The sequence below is a fragment of the Egretta garzetta genome, unplaced genomic scaffold, assembly GCF_000687185.1.
Source record: "Egretta garzetta isolate BGI_Z169 unplaced genomic scaffold, ASM68718v1 scaffold314, whole genome shotgun sequence".
Lineage (NCBI taxonomy): Eukaryota > Metazoa > Chordata > Aves > Pelecaniformes > Ardeidae > Egretta > Egretta garzetta.
This window is the reverse complement of record NW_009259531.1, coordinates 2349561-2367512: the sequence shown is the minus strand read 5'-3', so window position 1 is coordinate 2367512 and position 17952 is coordinate 2349561. Positions and strand designations below refer to the sequence as shown.

Sequence of the window (17952 nt, the reverse complement as noted above, 5' to 3'; positions counted from 1 at the left end):
CCCCCTAAAATTTTAGCAGGTCTGCTTTTTATGCCAAAACTTAGGACTAGTTGCCCTCAGTCTCTGAGCTGGATTCCTTGCATGCTGGAGCAGAACAAATACTACTCTTTCACCTATCTACCTATTTGTCAAAGCAAACATGAAAGATTATGACAAAAGCAAACCGGTGCTAATATTAGCGCCCCACAGAGCTCCGAGCAAAGCACCAGAGAGAAAAGCAGAGAGACAGCCTGCCCGCAACAGACAGGAAAACAAAACCATCAAATGAGAGCTGGACAGGAGCATCTTGCCTCTGTGCTTCCACTTACTTCGCAGTCATCCTATCTGCTGTAGGGCAACATTAAAACACCCGCAGGTTTAGTATGCAGATTAAACATAGTTTATTATAATATGCTTCAATTTTCTGACAGATTGAATGACTTCATCCAGCAGTTCAGGCATTAACTGGTAACTGAGTTAAAACAGAGCTTGTACACATCAGTGAACTCATGTTCCAGCTCTGCAAAATACACACTGTTAACACTTGATCAGCCTAGTCTGATGCTGAGTTTTCTTAAAACACCAAGTCGAGATCGGTTATGCCTCTGCTGGAAAATGCAGAGGCAGGCTATCACATCCTTTCACAGTTTCCAGGATTAGCATCATTTGAGCTGAGAACATTCTACAGTCTGAAGCTTGAAATACCGATCCCACCAGATGAGCTTCTCTCCTTTCATTTCTTGCTTCCTAACATTAATGCTTCCTTCCTTGCTCTGTGACCGCCTTCTTTGTTTATATGCAATATGCAAGTCCTAAACATTGCAGAGGGCTACCATGTATCAAACAATTCTCCTGTAACTGGATTCTAGCAGTTTTAGGTACTACCAGAAAGGTTTTAGAGTAGAAAAATGCCAGTGAGGGAACTCTTGCAGGTCTTCCGCCATCCCCATGCTTCTTCAGATTGGGAGTAGGTGGAACACCCACAGCATGAAGAAACCTCCAGGTGCTCTACCTCAGCATTTGCAGTCAAGTAATGTGTTATGGTCATCTTTTAGAGGAGGGAGCAAAGCCAATGTCACAGCATACTCGGTAAACTCTGAAAACTGCTGTAGACCACTGGAAAGTCTTTGCAGTTGGACACAGCAACGTAGAAAACCTGGACACGTAACTGAAATCTCCTGGAGATGGGTGAACATTACACAATCCCAGGACTGTGTGAAAAAAAAATGGCAAAAAACCTTTGCTGCTGCCCTCTCACCAGCTCCAGCTCTGTAAGCAACACAGCTCAGCAAAACACAAGAAAGAGACCACGGTATTTAGAGAAAGGCTTGAAATATTAGGGAAAGGGCAATTTCTACACAACCATAACCTTGAAAGAATTGAAGGCTCTTAATATAGCTCCTCAGTTCTGAAAACACAGTAATTGGGAGACAGCTGGCAGCTGGACAAGAATCTCTCGGTATCTCCAAATCACTGGAAATGACAGCCATATATATTTATACATTATAAAGTGTGTGTGCATATGTGTATACATACACACAATTTTATATATACATATATACACACACACCCCTATATAAACTCTTTAATAAATCTCTCCAAAACATCTTGGAAGGAGACACAGGTAGGTATCTACTCTTTTAGAAGCTAAGCAGGAAATGCCTTCTTCCGTGTGCTTTTTGACTATGCTGCTTTTGGTTAAGAGATTTTAATTTTTTAAATGGAGGATTTCTGGAGGACCTATTCATTGCAATGAAAATTTATGTTCTAATGACTACAGCTTCAACAGACTTGGGCCCATAAGGAAGAAGGATACTCCTCTCCTTTCCCCAGCCCAAGCTACCTCAAGGTAATTTTCAGATAAAACAGAGAACAAAATCCTTAGTTAAAAAAAAAAAATCAAAGGAAGAAACACTGCAAAAAACCCCAACAAATAAAAGAATGTACCTTTGACCCCTGGTAATTCAAATAGAGTGTTAATCACCAAAGGATTAACACCCTCTGCATTATAAATAACATAACCAGTCATCAGGAAATTATAACACCCCATATAATCGAGAAACACTGAAGTCTACCATAGAATTATGCCCAACATTGTATCAGTTCAGTAAGATTCTGCAACTTCAAGCATTATGGAGAACAGCTCGGTACTTAAACAGATCAACCTCTTTTTCCCTCTGTGTGTACACATATATGTATATATATGCATGTGCACCCACGTGTTTATGTGTATCAACATACAAATAATCCACGCATTTTAAACATGACATGCATTTTCAAAACTGTTAAAAATCTACACATATACAATCTCCCTGAGGTTTTTTCTGGGTAATTTTATACTTTTGTTGCATAAAAATTAAATACTTTTAAATATACTTTAAGTAACTTTCTGCATTTGATGTAATTATTTTTTACTTAAACAAGAATTATTACTCCCTTATTTGGTTCTGTGGTATAACCCAGTAGTATATTAAATGTAGCATTATTATTACACAAAAGCACCAGTGAAGAAATTTCTATCGAAACACAAACTTTCTTTAAAGAGATAAAAAAAAAAAAAAATAAAAAAAAAAATCAAAGAAATCACTACCCACCATATTCTCCTTTGAAGGAGACACACAGCTACCTTATCTTCCGCCATCTCCTCCACAACAACTTCCCCCACTGCAAAGCTTCCTATTTTCTCCCAAACCACACCGCTCCTTTTTGCCTGAGAGCCTTTGCCACCCTTTTGTCCTTTTTTCAATCTCCAAAGCTTTTCCTGCCAAGCTCCTTTTCTATTCCCAAGGTACCCAAAAGTGCATTCCACCTACAAATCCAGCTTCAAGTTTTCCAACAACTACTGCACTTCAAAACTCCTGTCCTGGGAGTACTCGCTCACATTGCCTTTGGTCCTGCTACTTGGTCAACTGAGCAGTTGCTAACCCCTCTTTCCCACATTTTCACTGGCCACTGGCACCTGTTGCTGCTCTCTCCTTGGCCAACTGCAACTTGCAGTCTCCTGTCCTGCTTGCTTTCCCTCCCCTCCCCCCCCCCCCCGTTTTTTCTCTACTATAATAGGTATGTAAATAGGTATATATTTACATACTAGATGAGCCAAATGAGATGGGAAGTAGAATTTGCTCAGCACTTACTGTTTCCAGCTGTGCCTGTGCCTTGCTAATCGATCTTCTCCTCCAACCTCCTAGACAGGAGGGTTTCACGAGGACCAGGATCCTGATGTTTCCCCAAAAGGAAAATCAGACCTTTTCTTTAACGTGGAGTTCCTCATGAAGAACATAAAGAGCAACTCATCTCAAGGAAGAACAATTCAGTTCAAATTACTTTAATTTGTAATTGTATTTCCCACTGAGACCCAGAGATCAGGGGAGAGCGGGTCCACATCCTCACAATCACACCACAAAGGTATTGTCACAGAATCTGGTGACACTTCTGCAAGCAGGCAAGGTGAGTTTGGGATGAACATGGGCACATCTTCCCTTGTATGAAAATTTAAAATTAGATGGGTGGGGGAAAAAAAAAAAAAAGAGAAGTAGACTTTCTCAGTTTGAGAAGCCTTTACAATCTAAACCGCATTAGAATTTCTCTTTTAAATCTTCGGTAGAAAGACACACTCCTTTAATTCACTTCACGTTGCGGAAGAACTAGCAAATTTCACCTTGTTCAAGCCCACTATAAAAACCCCCAGGACTTCTCCAACCTTGTGTCATTCTACAACTATGAAATACAGTTTCTAAATGAAATACACTTTAAGACTGTACCATGAGAAAAAGCACAGCTTAATTACATTACCTAAGCTGATTAAGCCATGCTTTTTCACCTATTACAGGAAGTATTTAGCCCCGGAGCCATCCTAAAGGCACCTCACACAGCGTACGACATGTTTTCCAGAGATACTGTGTATATTTAGTCACCGCGGAAGGGGAAAAAGCAAACACCCCATATGTCAGCATGCCAACAAAAGAACAGAAGAAGCATCAGCTGATAAAGCAGCTGTTTACATCTCACTCTTGTCTGGAAGGTAGGTATTACATTACAAGGGAATGGATGAAGTTAAGAGGACATTACTCCAACACCTCAGATCTGACTCTCATAAAATAATTGCAGTACACTCTGCAATCAAAATAATTTTGTGCAGACTCTCCAAAAATCTCAGTCACTGATGTTATTACTGGGATCTCTGAATGTTTACAAACAACTTGGACAAATGGATTTAAAGTTGACTAGATTACAGCAGCCTTATATTAAAACAATAAAGATTAATCTTTCTCCTTCGCTGTATCTAAATGAGTTTATATCATTAAAAGAATTCTTTAAAATTTTCAATCCTTTCAAAATGTCTAAAAGCAATTTCTGAAATAAAGACACAGCTAAATAGCATTATTCTTATCTTGGCTTTTGCTGGTACAAGGGTGCTGCTTTGTGTCTCGTAAAGATTTCTGGCAGAGTGAGAAAACCTGGTCAGTCTCAGAGTCTTTCCTGGGACCTGTCTGAAGTGTCGACAAGCAGCTAAGCTGAATATTAATACACTCTCCATCATCAAAAGCTGTTGCATACCCAAAGGATGAGAAATATTTTAATCAGCTTTCAGCTTGTCTAGTAGAAGTCAGTTTATTCCTTTGGGATTATACATCTATGTGCTCAATTTTTGTCTTCGCGCTCTCTCTCTATACATATTACTTTTGAAACTAGCGGCAAAGAGCCTAAATCTGCTGTTTTGTTGGAAAAAGCCAGCTAATGCTGTGATTCAATTACAGTATTTTACATTTAACAAGAGAATATAGAAGATGAAAAGCAAAGAAAAGCTAAGAAAAAAGTTGAGAAAACAGTCCTGTATCCTGTTTTTTAACAGTAGGATTTCTTAAAGAAACCAGGGGGACTTTTTTTGGGGGGGTTGGCTTCCCTCCCCCCCCCCCCCCCCCAGATATTTTTGCAAATTGTATGAATTTTCAAGACTGACTCATCTGTTGTCTTATCCATCTCTTCCCCTCCACAGTAGATTCTTAAGTTTTGATACCGTAAATTCACAATCCCTTTAGCATAATGACCACCAGTGGAACTGACCCATGAATGTATACATGTTTCATAAACATGCGTATCAAGTACGTCCTACATGAAAGCCAGCAAAAGATCAGTAACAGAATAATGGTCTGAAAAGCCTTGACTGTAAAACTATAATTGCATGGTAACCTCTCCTTTCTCTACTGTCATTCCTTTGAGAGACAAAGTCAGTCACTGTAAGGTTAGATTAATGAAGATACCACCTGCAGGAGAAGACTTTTAAAAGTGAGAAATATTAATAATCCTAATTATGTATATTTTTAATCCTTTTAAAAGCGCCATAACATTTCAGACTAAGTTACATCTACATAAACGCAATATAGAATTATATGCATGTTACTTCATCCCTGCTTCCTCAGGGATAGATGTATTACCATTGTACATGTAATACCATGGTGCTCTTTCCTCTTCCCTGTAAGAGCAGACAGAAACATAAAGCTTAGCTGCTGAATGATTTGCAGATACCTCAAGGAATTCGGGAAGTATCACCTTTGTGTACTTTGGTACTACATAAAATCAGCATAAATTGATTTGTACAGGCTAATCTTGAAACAATTTTTATCCAAATCTTCCATCAGCAACATAACCAATCATTGGTTTTAATCAAAGGAGTGAATTCAGTGATTCTGCTATTGCAAGTGATTTCAGCACAGAAACATCTATGTCATGGAACGGAAGCATGACATTGAACAGCATAGGAGAACAATCAGTAAAGGATGACAATGAGTAAACTTGCTCTGCCATGTGTCTGAATTGCGAGAAAAAGTCTTATAATTCACTTACCCAAGCTGAGTGCCACCACAACATCGACAAAACAATTGACCTCCTAGCTAGCTAGTGAAGCTTTAATCCATTAGTATGTAACATGCAGCTTGAAGATAGAGCTAAAATATAATTATTAGCAGTGTATATATGCATACATATATACACACAGACAAAAAATAATCACTTCAGTTTATTACACAATTATATTGATCCCTAGGCAGCTGGACAGCATGAACTGATGCACCATTCCCAGCTATTAACGGGGTGCTTTGCAGACTAGCACATGCTGAGCATGAAGTTGGATTCATCTGGAGGAGAGCTTCAGCTGATGCCATTCCTATTCACAAGCAAGCATCTGGCTTGTTCTCACCATTCCCTTAATCATTCTATTACAGTACAGAAATTCAGGATGAGGCCTATGAAAAGACATGCCATTAGTCTGATTGTGATAAACAATCACCTTAATAATTTACAAGACTCGCTACATTTAAACTTTATATTAGAGCCTCTGCTGTGAGAATTATCTGGAGTTCAGATTCACTAGCTATCCAAGGAAAACTGCCAAAACCTGATGTTAGAGACATTCAAGAAAAGCCAGTAATTATCTTCTTACTGCAGAATAGTAAACATTGTATTATGTTTACAGCTTCAGGATTATTAACCAGAAGCATGTGCAGCAAGAAATGAAAAGTGCAAAAGATTCACTCAAAGGCTCCTGAGGGCTAAAACTGGGAACTGCAAGGAGACAATTGGGGTCAGCCAAAACACAGTAAGCTCCTTCTGTCATACTTAAATGGATAGAACTTCCCCATCTGGAGGGAGAAAAAAAAATTTAGATGTGGCCCAAATTCTACAATTTTCAGTCATGGGGAGGTGGGAAGAAGTTTGTTGGGTTCCTTCAGCTGCAGAATGTTGTCTCCCTAGGACGCAGATAGTAAGTAACACTTTTTTGGTTACAGTAAAAACCATAGCCTCATTTTATTGATGAGGAATTTAAGATCAGAAATAGTCAGCAATCTAAAACCAAAGAAAGACCTCAACATTTTGATCTGCACACTGATTTTGAAAACCACACTTAAGTCACTTGCACAAGTTAAAGAGAAGGTCAGTGAAAGAATTAGCACCTAATCCATCAGACCATAATGCTTTCCATGGCAAGTACTGTGGCCAACAAGTTTTATTTCTTTATATATAAAATGAGAGCTATAATTTTGATCAAAGATGAAGTAACTGTTAAAAAAATACATTGCAAAACCACTATTCACCCGTGATCTTGTTAGGAATTACAAGGACTGATGATCAGATAGGAAAGAAAAGGTATCGATGCAGCAATGGCAGCTTTTTGGAAGACATCACCTCCTTTGCTTACAAAAGCCATTTGGAAAGTAAACCAGCTGTATTCTATTTTATAGTGGTTACATAGCCACTAAAATACAATAGCAATAAAACTATGTTTAGCAATACTAGTTGACCTCTCAAAAAAACCCTACAGCAATGTAGATGGTGACATTTTAGTCATGATGCCATTTGCTCGCACTTTCATTTGAAATCACAATTTCCCCTAGTTTATAGCAATCACAGTAAAAATTATTCCTGCCAAACCACTGTAATTCAGTTTTAACACCAAACCAAATCTTCTTTTTGTACCTATGTAGCATGTCCATAAACATACATAAATATCCAAATCCATAAGCTCTAAATCTGATCACTCCTATGACTGCATAAATGAGAACTAGAAACCACTTTAACTGTAGGTAATAATTAATCAAGTTTTATGTAACAAATAGATACACAAATTTCAAAAATACAGAAGAATTTCTCTTTAAGAAACGTTATCTTCAGTATTCAAATACGGTCCTTTATTCAGTTTTTCTGCTAGGAAATGGATCTCCAAGAACAAAAAAGGCTTTGCAAAGACTAGTTGGACTGGTAAAACAATAGCACAGTACGATTACTTTGCTATTTCCACAGCAAATAAGCAGCCTCGATAAACACACTGTTGATAAAAAGACTTTTTATTATTCCAGTATATGTCCATCCAAGGTTCTGAAGAAAAGTGGTGGAAAAGGCACACAATTTTGTACAATCTACAGGAGCCCCATCATAAAAAGGCAACACCAGGTTCTAAAATATCCTTCCAGGACTGACACTGGATTCACAGGGATGCAGCAGGAGCTACGGTCTGAGGTTTTCCCTCTCTGCTGGGTGACTTGCAGTACAACCAAATGTAGTCTAATGCTCTCTAAACTCTTTTCCTATGTTGTTCTTGCTGCCAAGAACTGCAAGCAGTTGCCCCCAGTGCTCATACCCTAGAAACACCTTTTCTCTGAATATAACTTCATATGATTCAGAACCTACACAAAGAAGTTAATTAGAAGATCAACATAGTTAAAAACCCCAACATAGCTGTGTATGTATCTGTGTGTAGAAGCATGTACATACACATACAGTCACACTATGGACCAGCTCTGGTTGTCTATGCACTATGAGAAAACTTCTACATGTGACGGAGAATCCCATTTGAGCCTGAGTGCTCAGCTCAGACACAGAGATCCATTTACACAACTCAAATACAAGATTGGGGCATAACCTATATGCACAATTTTGATTTCTGTTGATTGTGTGTTATACACATTTATGTTTTAAGTAGTAACACATAGCTCCTCACATTTTACACACAAGTACACATATGTACTACACACAGTCATGTACATCCGGAACTATAAAAATATAGCGACGATGACAGAAAGAAGCCCTCTTACAGTAAGAGTTAAGCCCAAGACAACAGAATTCTAGTCATCCAAAACTGAAGCTCACCAAGATACAGTTGCGTGCACAAGAACACCTACAAACGTCAAGCTTGTACCTCAGGTGCAAATCCACCTAGAAGGGCAGACGAAAAGGGGACAGCATGCCCACCTCCTTCGCACCATCTGGTGCGGCACAGGCTACCAGCCGCACGACATGCACAGCTGCACAAGCCACCCATGGCCCTCCCATTCGTGCTGTCAGAAACGCATCTCACTGTCCCATAGGACCTAAATGGTCCTAAATTTTTCCTGGATTATGCCAGTTTACATTATAACCTTAATGTTTTCAGTGTAATTCTCGCAGTATGCTGTACAGGTTGTAGGACTGCCCTTTTAACAATCCCAGTTTATAATAGAAATGTTACAGTGGTTCATATCAACGCCGCTTAGATCTCAACCAGCTCACAGAAGGGTTAAAAATAGAAAGTGCTATCCACTGGTTTGCTCTGATGTTCCTGTAGATATTGTCACTGGATGTATCCTCAGTAGAATTCTATTCAACACCTCTGTCTTTAAGTACAAAGCTGTAGGCTGTAGCAGCTTTAGGAAACATAAGTATCCTTTTTTCTGCTGCACAGTATCTGTGTGTGAAATTCTCTAAAGGGGTTTAAGTATTTACCCTGAACACTATCAGACAGTTTCTAAAATTTTCTTATCCTGTTGCAAAAACACTTCAAAGAGAATCATAAACACAGTCCTTTGTGCTTTCAGCACACACTTTGTTTTGGAAGCTTAAGTCTGAATTCCCTCAGAACTGTAAATATTTTTTTTTCTGAAAGATGTGCAATACAATTTTTTTTTTTTTTAAAAAAGATTGATAGTGATTCTACTACACACAATGCTGAATCCTTTCGCCCACTTCTGACAGCTAAAAATATTGGGGTCAAGGAAATTAGTGTAAAAAAAAAAAAAAAAAAAAAGAAAAACAAGTCTTCAGGATCAGGTTTTGTTGTTGTTGTTGTTGAAGATAAAAGGTACATTTGCAGAAACATCTGACTCCTAGTGTACATAAAATATAACCTGCCAAAAATACATTTATTTAAAGGGTCTGGCCTTAACAGATAAGAAGAGCCCCAAAAGACAAGAAATATGGCTAAAATTTGGGTCTTTGAGCTGCCACATTGTGCTTACATTTCACAGCTCATTAGGCAAATACGATCGCCCATCGCCGCATGGCCCTCCAATAGAGGAGTGTGACACTCCAGTATCTAAGCACAACGGAAAGCTAAAAAAGAAATTAAAATCATACCTCAGAATTTCTTGAATTTTGGCTGACAAGGTCAAACCAATTCAAACGTCAGTTAAGTTGCTCTGCATTTCTGAAAAAACACTTGACAACCAACCAGCCTGTTTGTGATCCCATTATCTATTTTTTTTAACATAATTGGTTAGCTGTCTAAAATGCCAAAGTCTACAAAAGCTAGGAGGATTCCTTTTTAAAGCATATTTTGTCTTATAGCTTTTCATGGTTATTCTGGTACTGAAATACTCTGATTTAAATACATATTTAAACCCTTGTTTTAATTTCAGGGAAAAAAAAAATATTATGGCCCTGGGCTGAGATTTTGTAGCTCAAGTTTCAGCCTAGACTCAATTCTGACTGTCAGGCTGTAAACCCCCGACAATAGTGGCTTATAGCAGAAACTATGACATACTTCATATGTAGCAATCGTAGCAAATAATTAAACAGACCTCAAAAAGGCAAGAAAAATAATTTTACAAAAAAATAGCCTTGCTCTCTGATTTCAGTTTAGCTGTACAAATTGATAAAAGCATGCTATTGAGAATAACAGTAATAATATCATGACCAGTAAATAAAGTTTTTAAAAAGTTTTACAAATCAAGATGAAAACTGTGCAGAAAGATACCAGTTTGCATGAAATGTCGCTTTGCTCACTGTAACTACACATGGCATACACACTTCTGCTTCTACACTTCATTTCTAAATTAAAAGGTGTGCTGCATTTCATTATCATTAGCTGTGTTTCAGGATGCCAAAAGGTGAAACAAAGGGTATAGCAATTACTTGTGTTTCAGTTATACCACTAAAAATCAGTTCTTTAAGATCTGTTTCATTCCTTTAAGTAGACACTTTATAGTAGGCAAACAGTTATGCTGTTAAATATAATTCCAAACCAGTTGTACTTTTCTCTGCGTTCTAGTTCTGCAATTTTTTTCATCTTGCTAAATTCCTGCATAAATAGGTGGGATTAAATGGAGCCTAGTCTACCTAACATAATTATATATGTTGTGATTTTATACTGCAATGAAACTGATACATTTTAATAATCCCAGTCTTGGCTGTTACCCACTAAAGTCAATAAAGGTTATTAAGGCCAACTGCCATATAAATACATTGCTCCATTGCTAAATGGACTGTCAAAGCAGGAAATACAATTCACACCATATAGCACTACAAGGGTCTTTTTTTTTTTTTTAAAGGAACACTAGAAATGTTAAAAAAAGTCTTTAAAGATTTGATATTTAAGTATAATCATATATGTTTACTTTTCATTGCACAAACAAAACTCATTTCATTGTTTTACATTTCACTTACTGAAATGTGAATCAGCCTAAAACAAAATAAACGAAAAAAGGCTGTAGGATTTCTGCAGCTCCTACTGATTTGGCAGGGTGTTAGAAGATTTTCATAGCTAAAATAAATGTCAGATTGCAAGGTTTGCATGATATCAGACCCTGAGAGACAAATTGTCTCTCCACTGAATCTCAGAACAGCTACAGCAAGACTTCCTCACATCACATGAGATTTCAGCTTTTCAGACTTCTCTTTACCCAGAAAGCAAAGCTTGTACAGTCTTTTTTCAAATGGTAACTCTCCCTTTGAATTCAGCAAGCATTTATCCTGATGTTGCAGATGATAACGTGTTAATCTTGGATGACTTTTAGAAAAACCCCTCAAACATTTGAATAGCCTTCATATTTTCAAGGGAGGGGGAAAAAGAGAAGAAGATTGGTTAAACTGCTTTGGATTTAATGGTTCATAAATTCATGAGGTAATATTGTGGGAAATGCGATGTTTTATCAGAATGTCATTCAAATGAAAGGTTTAACATTTACATCACAAGAGCGAGCTCTAAGTAAAACTATCCTCAGGGAAAGAAATGCCAGGAATAAACATTATGATAAAATTGTGAGCTTGCTATAATGTACAAAAATACTAAATAAAAGCCCAAAGGTTTGAAGACACTGGGTTAAACTTCCTGCAGAATCATACTTGGCTGTGCAACTGGGGCAATTACAATTAGCAGAATCAAAAATTACTTTGGCAAACTTTATTTTCTTCTTTAAGGCTGCATTACTATACAAGGGGAAAAGAAAAAAAAAAGGCACTCAGGGAACCCAAGACTGACTTTTATATCACTCTAGACACATATATAAAAATATATAAGTCAGAAGTAGTTCAGCTCACAGACAAATGTAAAAAAAAAAAATAAAAATTGCTTAAATATTTTCTTTTAAGAAATAATTCCTTTTAAGCAATAATACTCTACCAAGACAAAAATCAACAACTCTAAGACATTTTTAATTTAAGCATTTTGCCACAATTTTTTTTTCTTAATTTAAGAATCACACAGCTCAAATTATAAATGTGGAGAAAAACCATCGACTGTAGACTACTGGGTACCTTCAGAAATACCTTTTTGATTTAACTTAATGCTGTGGAAGCTAAGCATGCACCAAAACACTGCATTTTTTATGTTAAATTGCTGTTGAATTTGTTAACCCACAATTGATTTCCTGTGTTATGGAATCTTAGAGATTACAGCTAACTTGAAGCAACAGGGATAATTCTTGATGCTAATGCTACATTTCTGTGTATTTTTATTAAGTCAGAGCCCGTTGTTGCATTAAAACGCGGCTCAACATTGCCCCCTACTGTCGTCTTGTGAAACACTAAAGGGCAAAATGTAGGGTAACCCCCCCAAACCCCACCCTACCTCCAAGTCTCAAATACAGTAAGCATCAAATTTACTTAGAGACTCAACAAAACAGACATTCTCAATTAACATTCTCTTCTGTCTCCTTCAATAGCTGAAATTAATTGTGATTAATATGTTATAAGTCATAATACGTTAAAGCAATTTTTAAAATTTAAATTAGAAGCAGCTTCTGTCTTGGCCCAACCTTCAGTTTGCTGATAAATATCATCCTGAGGCCTGCTGAAAGGAGATACACTGACGCCACCATGTTTCTAATTGGAGACACATGGTAATGTCACACCAATTGCAGAAAACCTAACCCCTGAGAATTCCCGAGTTTGCTGTTTTTCCATGTTCTCAACACACAATGGATATAAAACAACAATCAAACATTCTTGTCTCTACCTCATCTAAGCCTGTGTTACAAGAGAGTAAGTTGTCATTTGAAAGAAAAACAAACCAAAAGATTTTTTTAAATTATGAAGGTCACTCAGGAATGTGAGCACATAAGAACACAAAAATGAGGAAAAAACCCCACATAAACAAGTTATAAATAATTTCTCTCCTTTTGTAGGAAAGTTTAATGTTCAATGATTCCTTGTGGCAACTGATTTCACAAATGTAAGTTCCACTTTTCCACACTTATTTTCCCAGTCTGAAGCCAGCCATTGCTGGAAAAGCTTACAATACCTTTGAGCAGTTTAGCAAGTCACTACATTTCCTTCAAAACTCAAGAGCATATTCCTGTGGCACCATACCTCCAGAGATACAAGAACACCTCTACTACAAATCATATTCAGCATCCTCATCTACATTACAAACTTTCCCAAATCAACTACCAGCAAACTGAGGCTTATGCTGTGACCAGCAGAAATAACCGAGAAGAAGCTTCTAATGCAGACATAAGGATATGAGCAAGACACGTTTGTCAGTATAGTTCCTTCTGTGTACAAATCCAGAAGCAGGCATGCTGGTAATTGTATCAAACACTTACGCTAGCAAAGTCTCCCAAATGAGTCTCTACTTGGACAGCAACAGCAGCCAGCCTAACAGCGTTTGTCACAGAGTCCATTTTCAAGGAAAGCAGGGATATGCTTTCAGTTATACAGGAACCAGTATCACTAAAATTATTCAAGGAACTAGTCTCCTCTTGGTTCTAGCTACAGTGTTAAGTGTGCAGGTGGACTACAGAGTTGTACCTCCAGATCATCAGATTTTACTCTCAACTTTCCTCAGACGCATTCACCATTGTTGTCATTGGCAGAGCTGGCTAGCTTGGTGTTGTATGGAAAAGCTGACAATGCACAGTTTCATGTACCAATTGGTGTGATGTAACATATGACTGACATCCTATGGGGCTGTCAAACATTAAAAACAAGCAAAGTCAGGAAATCACTAAAATCTCCTCTTTTTTTTTTTTTTTTTTTTGAATCTTATTTTGCTCACATTTCTTCTGGCTACTGAGGGAGAAAAAACAAGATGAGGCAGTGGAAAGCTGACATCAATTCTACTTTTCAGATGTTCTGAATAAAGTTTAAATCCTGTTACTACAGTACAATTAAAAACATAATTGTGAGTTCTCTCAGAATTAAGCTCTAGAGGCTTTAGACTATAAAACTAGTACTTACCATAATCTCCATTTTTCTCCAGAATTCTTCCAATTTAGCCATAGGCTTAAGCCACCAATCAGTGCATTTCAAATACCGCTTGCCTTGAAACCAAAACTGCCTAAGCCACTCAAATTCAACCTGCAAGATAAAAACACATGGTAGCATAAACATCTATGTTCATTATTTAGGGCAGGAATGGGATAATGCATGAATCCAGCTATACCTGAACAATCCCATAGAAAGAGAGAAGGTTACCAAAACACCAATTTCTAAATGTACCCTTACACCCAGCTATTTATTTTATTTCTATTCCACAGGAATTTGTGTCCTGAGCTACTCCCTTCAAACCTAGAGAGGTGCAAAACCCAACTCTTTTCTTTACATGTTGCACCGGTACAGAGAACATTAGAAGTGCAGGTTTACTCACAATTCAGTCAAATATGTACCAACTCTGGCTTATTTTGATTAACATTGTGGGTTTGAAAATACTTCAGTCGTATAAAAGATTGAAAAAACTTGCAGTAATGAAATTGCTAGAATGCAACCTAGTCAACTGCTATGGAATGAGAGTGCAGCATTATAATGAATCATAGTTCCTCATACTTTACCAAACAATCTGGTTGCCAGATTGGCTACCAATAACTTTTGGATTAAACAGGTCTCAGCAAGAGACATGAAAGCGTCCAGCTCAGGCAGACCTGCAGGGGAGAGGGGTGTCCCGAAACTGCTCGTGCTCCCTCTGCCGGGTCTGCTGTTACATCAATACCCTCTGACACACAACGTGCGCACACCAGGAGCGAAAAAGCAGGTTTCAGGTTTTTCTAGGACAAAGCTTGTGTAGAAACTGTGCTTTACAAAGAAAAAAATCCCCTACTGAAGCAATAAAAACTCCATCAGGAGCAAGATAATACATTTATTTAGAATCTGAAACAGCTAATGATTTAATACTTTCCTAGTTGTGTTTTTAAAAAAATTTCATGCATGAACAGCCCATCAACTTTAAGACATGAGAAACATTAGCTTACTAAAAACGAATATAAATATATAACTCATCAAATATTCTTTAAGCAAAATAATTCCATTTATCCTAATTTCCACTGAGCCTTCTTTCCTGTAATAGTAATCCACAACTCTGGTCTTTAGAATTCTGTATTTAACTTTGTTGTGGTAGTTATGTTTCACACCGAGTTCAAAGCTGCTTTAATCATTATTTGTACCACAAAGAAGTTTTTGTTTATCGCTGCTCAGCTCCAATGATGCAAACAAAGACAACCTGCCAAGGTGAAAGAATCAAGAAAACTGCCCAAAGACGTCACTGAACACTTTCTTTCCTGCAAGGGTGAACAGAATGGCTACAGAAATCTGGAAGTGTTCCAGCTAACATTAAACAATGTTTGGTCAATATATGTTAAAGATTACAATAAAAGATACTTAAAGTTGAAGTGTGCAAGAAGAATATTAAAGCAACTTTTTTGGTAAAATATAATTACATGATTAGTTGGCAGACATAGATTTTAAAATCTTTTCAAAAAACCTGACTGCTAGCCTAGTGACTTTTTAGCACAGAAGTTTGACGACATCCTTCCTAAATAAAGCTGAAGGAAAGTTTCCTTCCTTTATGGTATTAACAAGATATGAAGGATCAAGTTATGGTTTGTTAAAAAAAAAACAAAACCAAAACCCAGTATACACAGTTTTGGGAAGGCTGAGCATATTGACAGTTCAATTAGAGTTGTAAGCACTCAATACTTTTTTTTGTTTTGCTGGCCTCTACCATGAAAGGGTTATATCACATGATGTCTGGCAAACATGTTTCATGAAATGAGTCACATAAGGCTGTTAATCAATGAAAAAAGTTTCAAAAAAATTAAAATCAATGTTACAATATGGCTCATCATGAGCAGAACCTATTTCAGTTTACCTGATTTTTGACTAGTCATACTGATTTGTTACATTAATCTATGTAATTTCAGTCCAATTCAAGTCTGGCATCTTCGCCAAATTTTAATTGTATCTTGATCCTATAGAGAATATACAATTTGACACAGAAGAGCTGCTTTTTAGGTGCAAGAGGTAAAGTTTAGCAACAGGCTAGTTAATTTTCCGCAGGATTAGCTGGTCTCATCAGAGGTCAGTGTACCAAATTGCAACATCTGGCTGTTTAATGATGTGGACTACCATTTACTAGGGCTCTCAAACCCAGGTCCACATTCATCTCACAATGTCTCTGTGACCCCAAATGGAGGTTGGGGAGAAAAACAGTGTTTCACCCACCAACTTAGCCATCCAGCTGCTTGACAAGTGACTGCTCTGAACTATCACCTCTGAACAGATAACTGTTGATTTGGAAAAAAAAAAAAAAAATCTTGATGAGGCGATGCTGACATGATTTCATTATCACTCTATCTTTGTTTTAGCTATATGCAAGCATAAATACTTTGTTTTGCTGGTATTTTTAATTAATACATGAACACTTTTTACACCACATCCGTTACTAAGTATGTGTTTTAACAAGAACATATGCTATCTGCTTTCCAAGTGCTCTTAGAAGCTCTACGTCCTCTTGCTTTCACTGACCTCTATTCAGTAGCATCTTTTCCTGTTGCAGGAAGGCACTCCTATTGGCTTGCCTCCTTCCACAAACAGGAGCTGTACCAGGAAAAAAACCCACAACAGCAAATACTGGAGAGACAAAAAGTTCAGTTCTAGCCTCAGTGGAACTGAAGTTACAGAACATTCATCTTCTGTGACAAAATTAATCTTCTGTGCCAAGGATTTTGTCAAAGCCTTTTAATTTGGAGACTCCCATATATCAGAACTAACTGTAGTTATCATTAGAAAGCATTTTACATGACTGAACAGGACAAAGCTTAAACATATTAACGTATAAAAAGATATACGCTGAGTGTTTGAGGAACAATTTTCATCTCCTAATTAATTTTCACTTATGACTTACATCTGTGCAAATAAGCTCGGAATCAGGCCTCCTGTGTCTAACCTCAACATATTTGCAAGTTGTCCTTTAAACAATGATTAAAGGCCAATTTTAGGTTATAGTCAATACTGGGTAGTAAAAGGCCAACAGTAGCATTTGACATTTTGTGAAGCAGTGCTCCTCAGTCAATTATTTAAAAGTATTGGTTATTAAATGCCACACGTGTAGGTGATCTATATTTTCTCTCTGCCGTACTAGCCAGTCACCAACCATGCTGTCAGCTCACTGTGATGTGCTAAAACATATTAACCTTCCTTTGGCTGCCTACACCGCTACCCTTTCTCAGCAGTGACCTCAGTGTCTAACACCATATACCTTCAACTTAGCTAGCCCAGGCTTCTCTACATCCCTGTGCATTCACCACACTTAAATTTACCTACAGCTGCCATAAAAATAGATTTGCTGTAGGCAAAGTGACTGTACCTCACAAGCAACAGAGCAACCAATTCAGTCTCAAGTTTTAATCATGGTAATCAGGATTTGATAATCACGGCTGAGCAAAAACCCTGATGAAGACAAACCCCTACCTTTCAAACCTGAGTACTTACTTTGAAGCCTGCTACATTTTCAACACAATCCCCAGATGCTAAAAAAAAGCTTCCTCTAGTGTTTTACCTCATAGAGAGCATCCAATTATTAGTTCGGTGTTGGCAAATAAAGAAGCCTTGAAACTACCTCACACGGCATGAACTATTACCAGATTTTGCATTACTCAGAGCAAGGAAAACAAATTTTCTTTGAAATGTGAAGAATAGGCTGGCGATGATCTTTTCTGCAGATTTATTTTTATA

General features: G+C 37.4%; 1 protein-coding gene across 4 annotated transcripts in view; it reads right to left on the bottom strand.

Moving 5' to 3' along the window:
• FTO (FTO alpha-ketoglutarate dependent dioxygenase) overlaps positions 1 to 17952 on the bottom strand; it is a 260976-nt gene that overhangs the window by 166347 nt on the left and 76677 nt on the right. For all 4 annotated transcript variants that reach the window (XM_035893132.1, XM_035893133.1, XM_035893135.1 and 1 more), the window contains one exon: positions 14185 to 14304. In XM_035893132.1, the coding sequence (XP_035749025.1) occupies positions 14185 to 14304 (120 nt within the window). The remainder of the gene's footprint in view (positions 1 to 14184; positions 14305 to 17952) is intronic.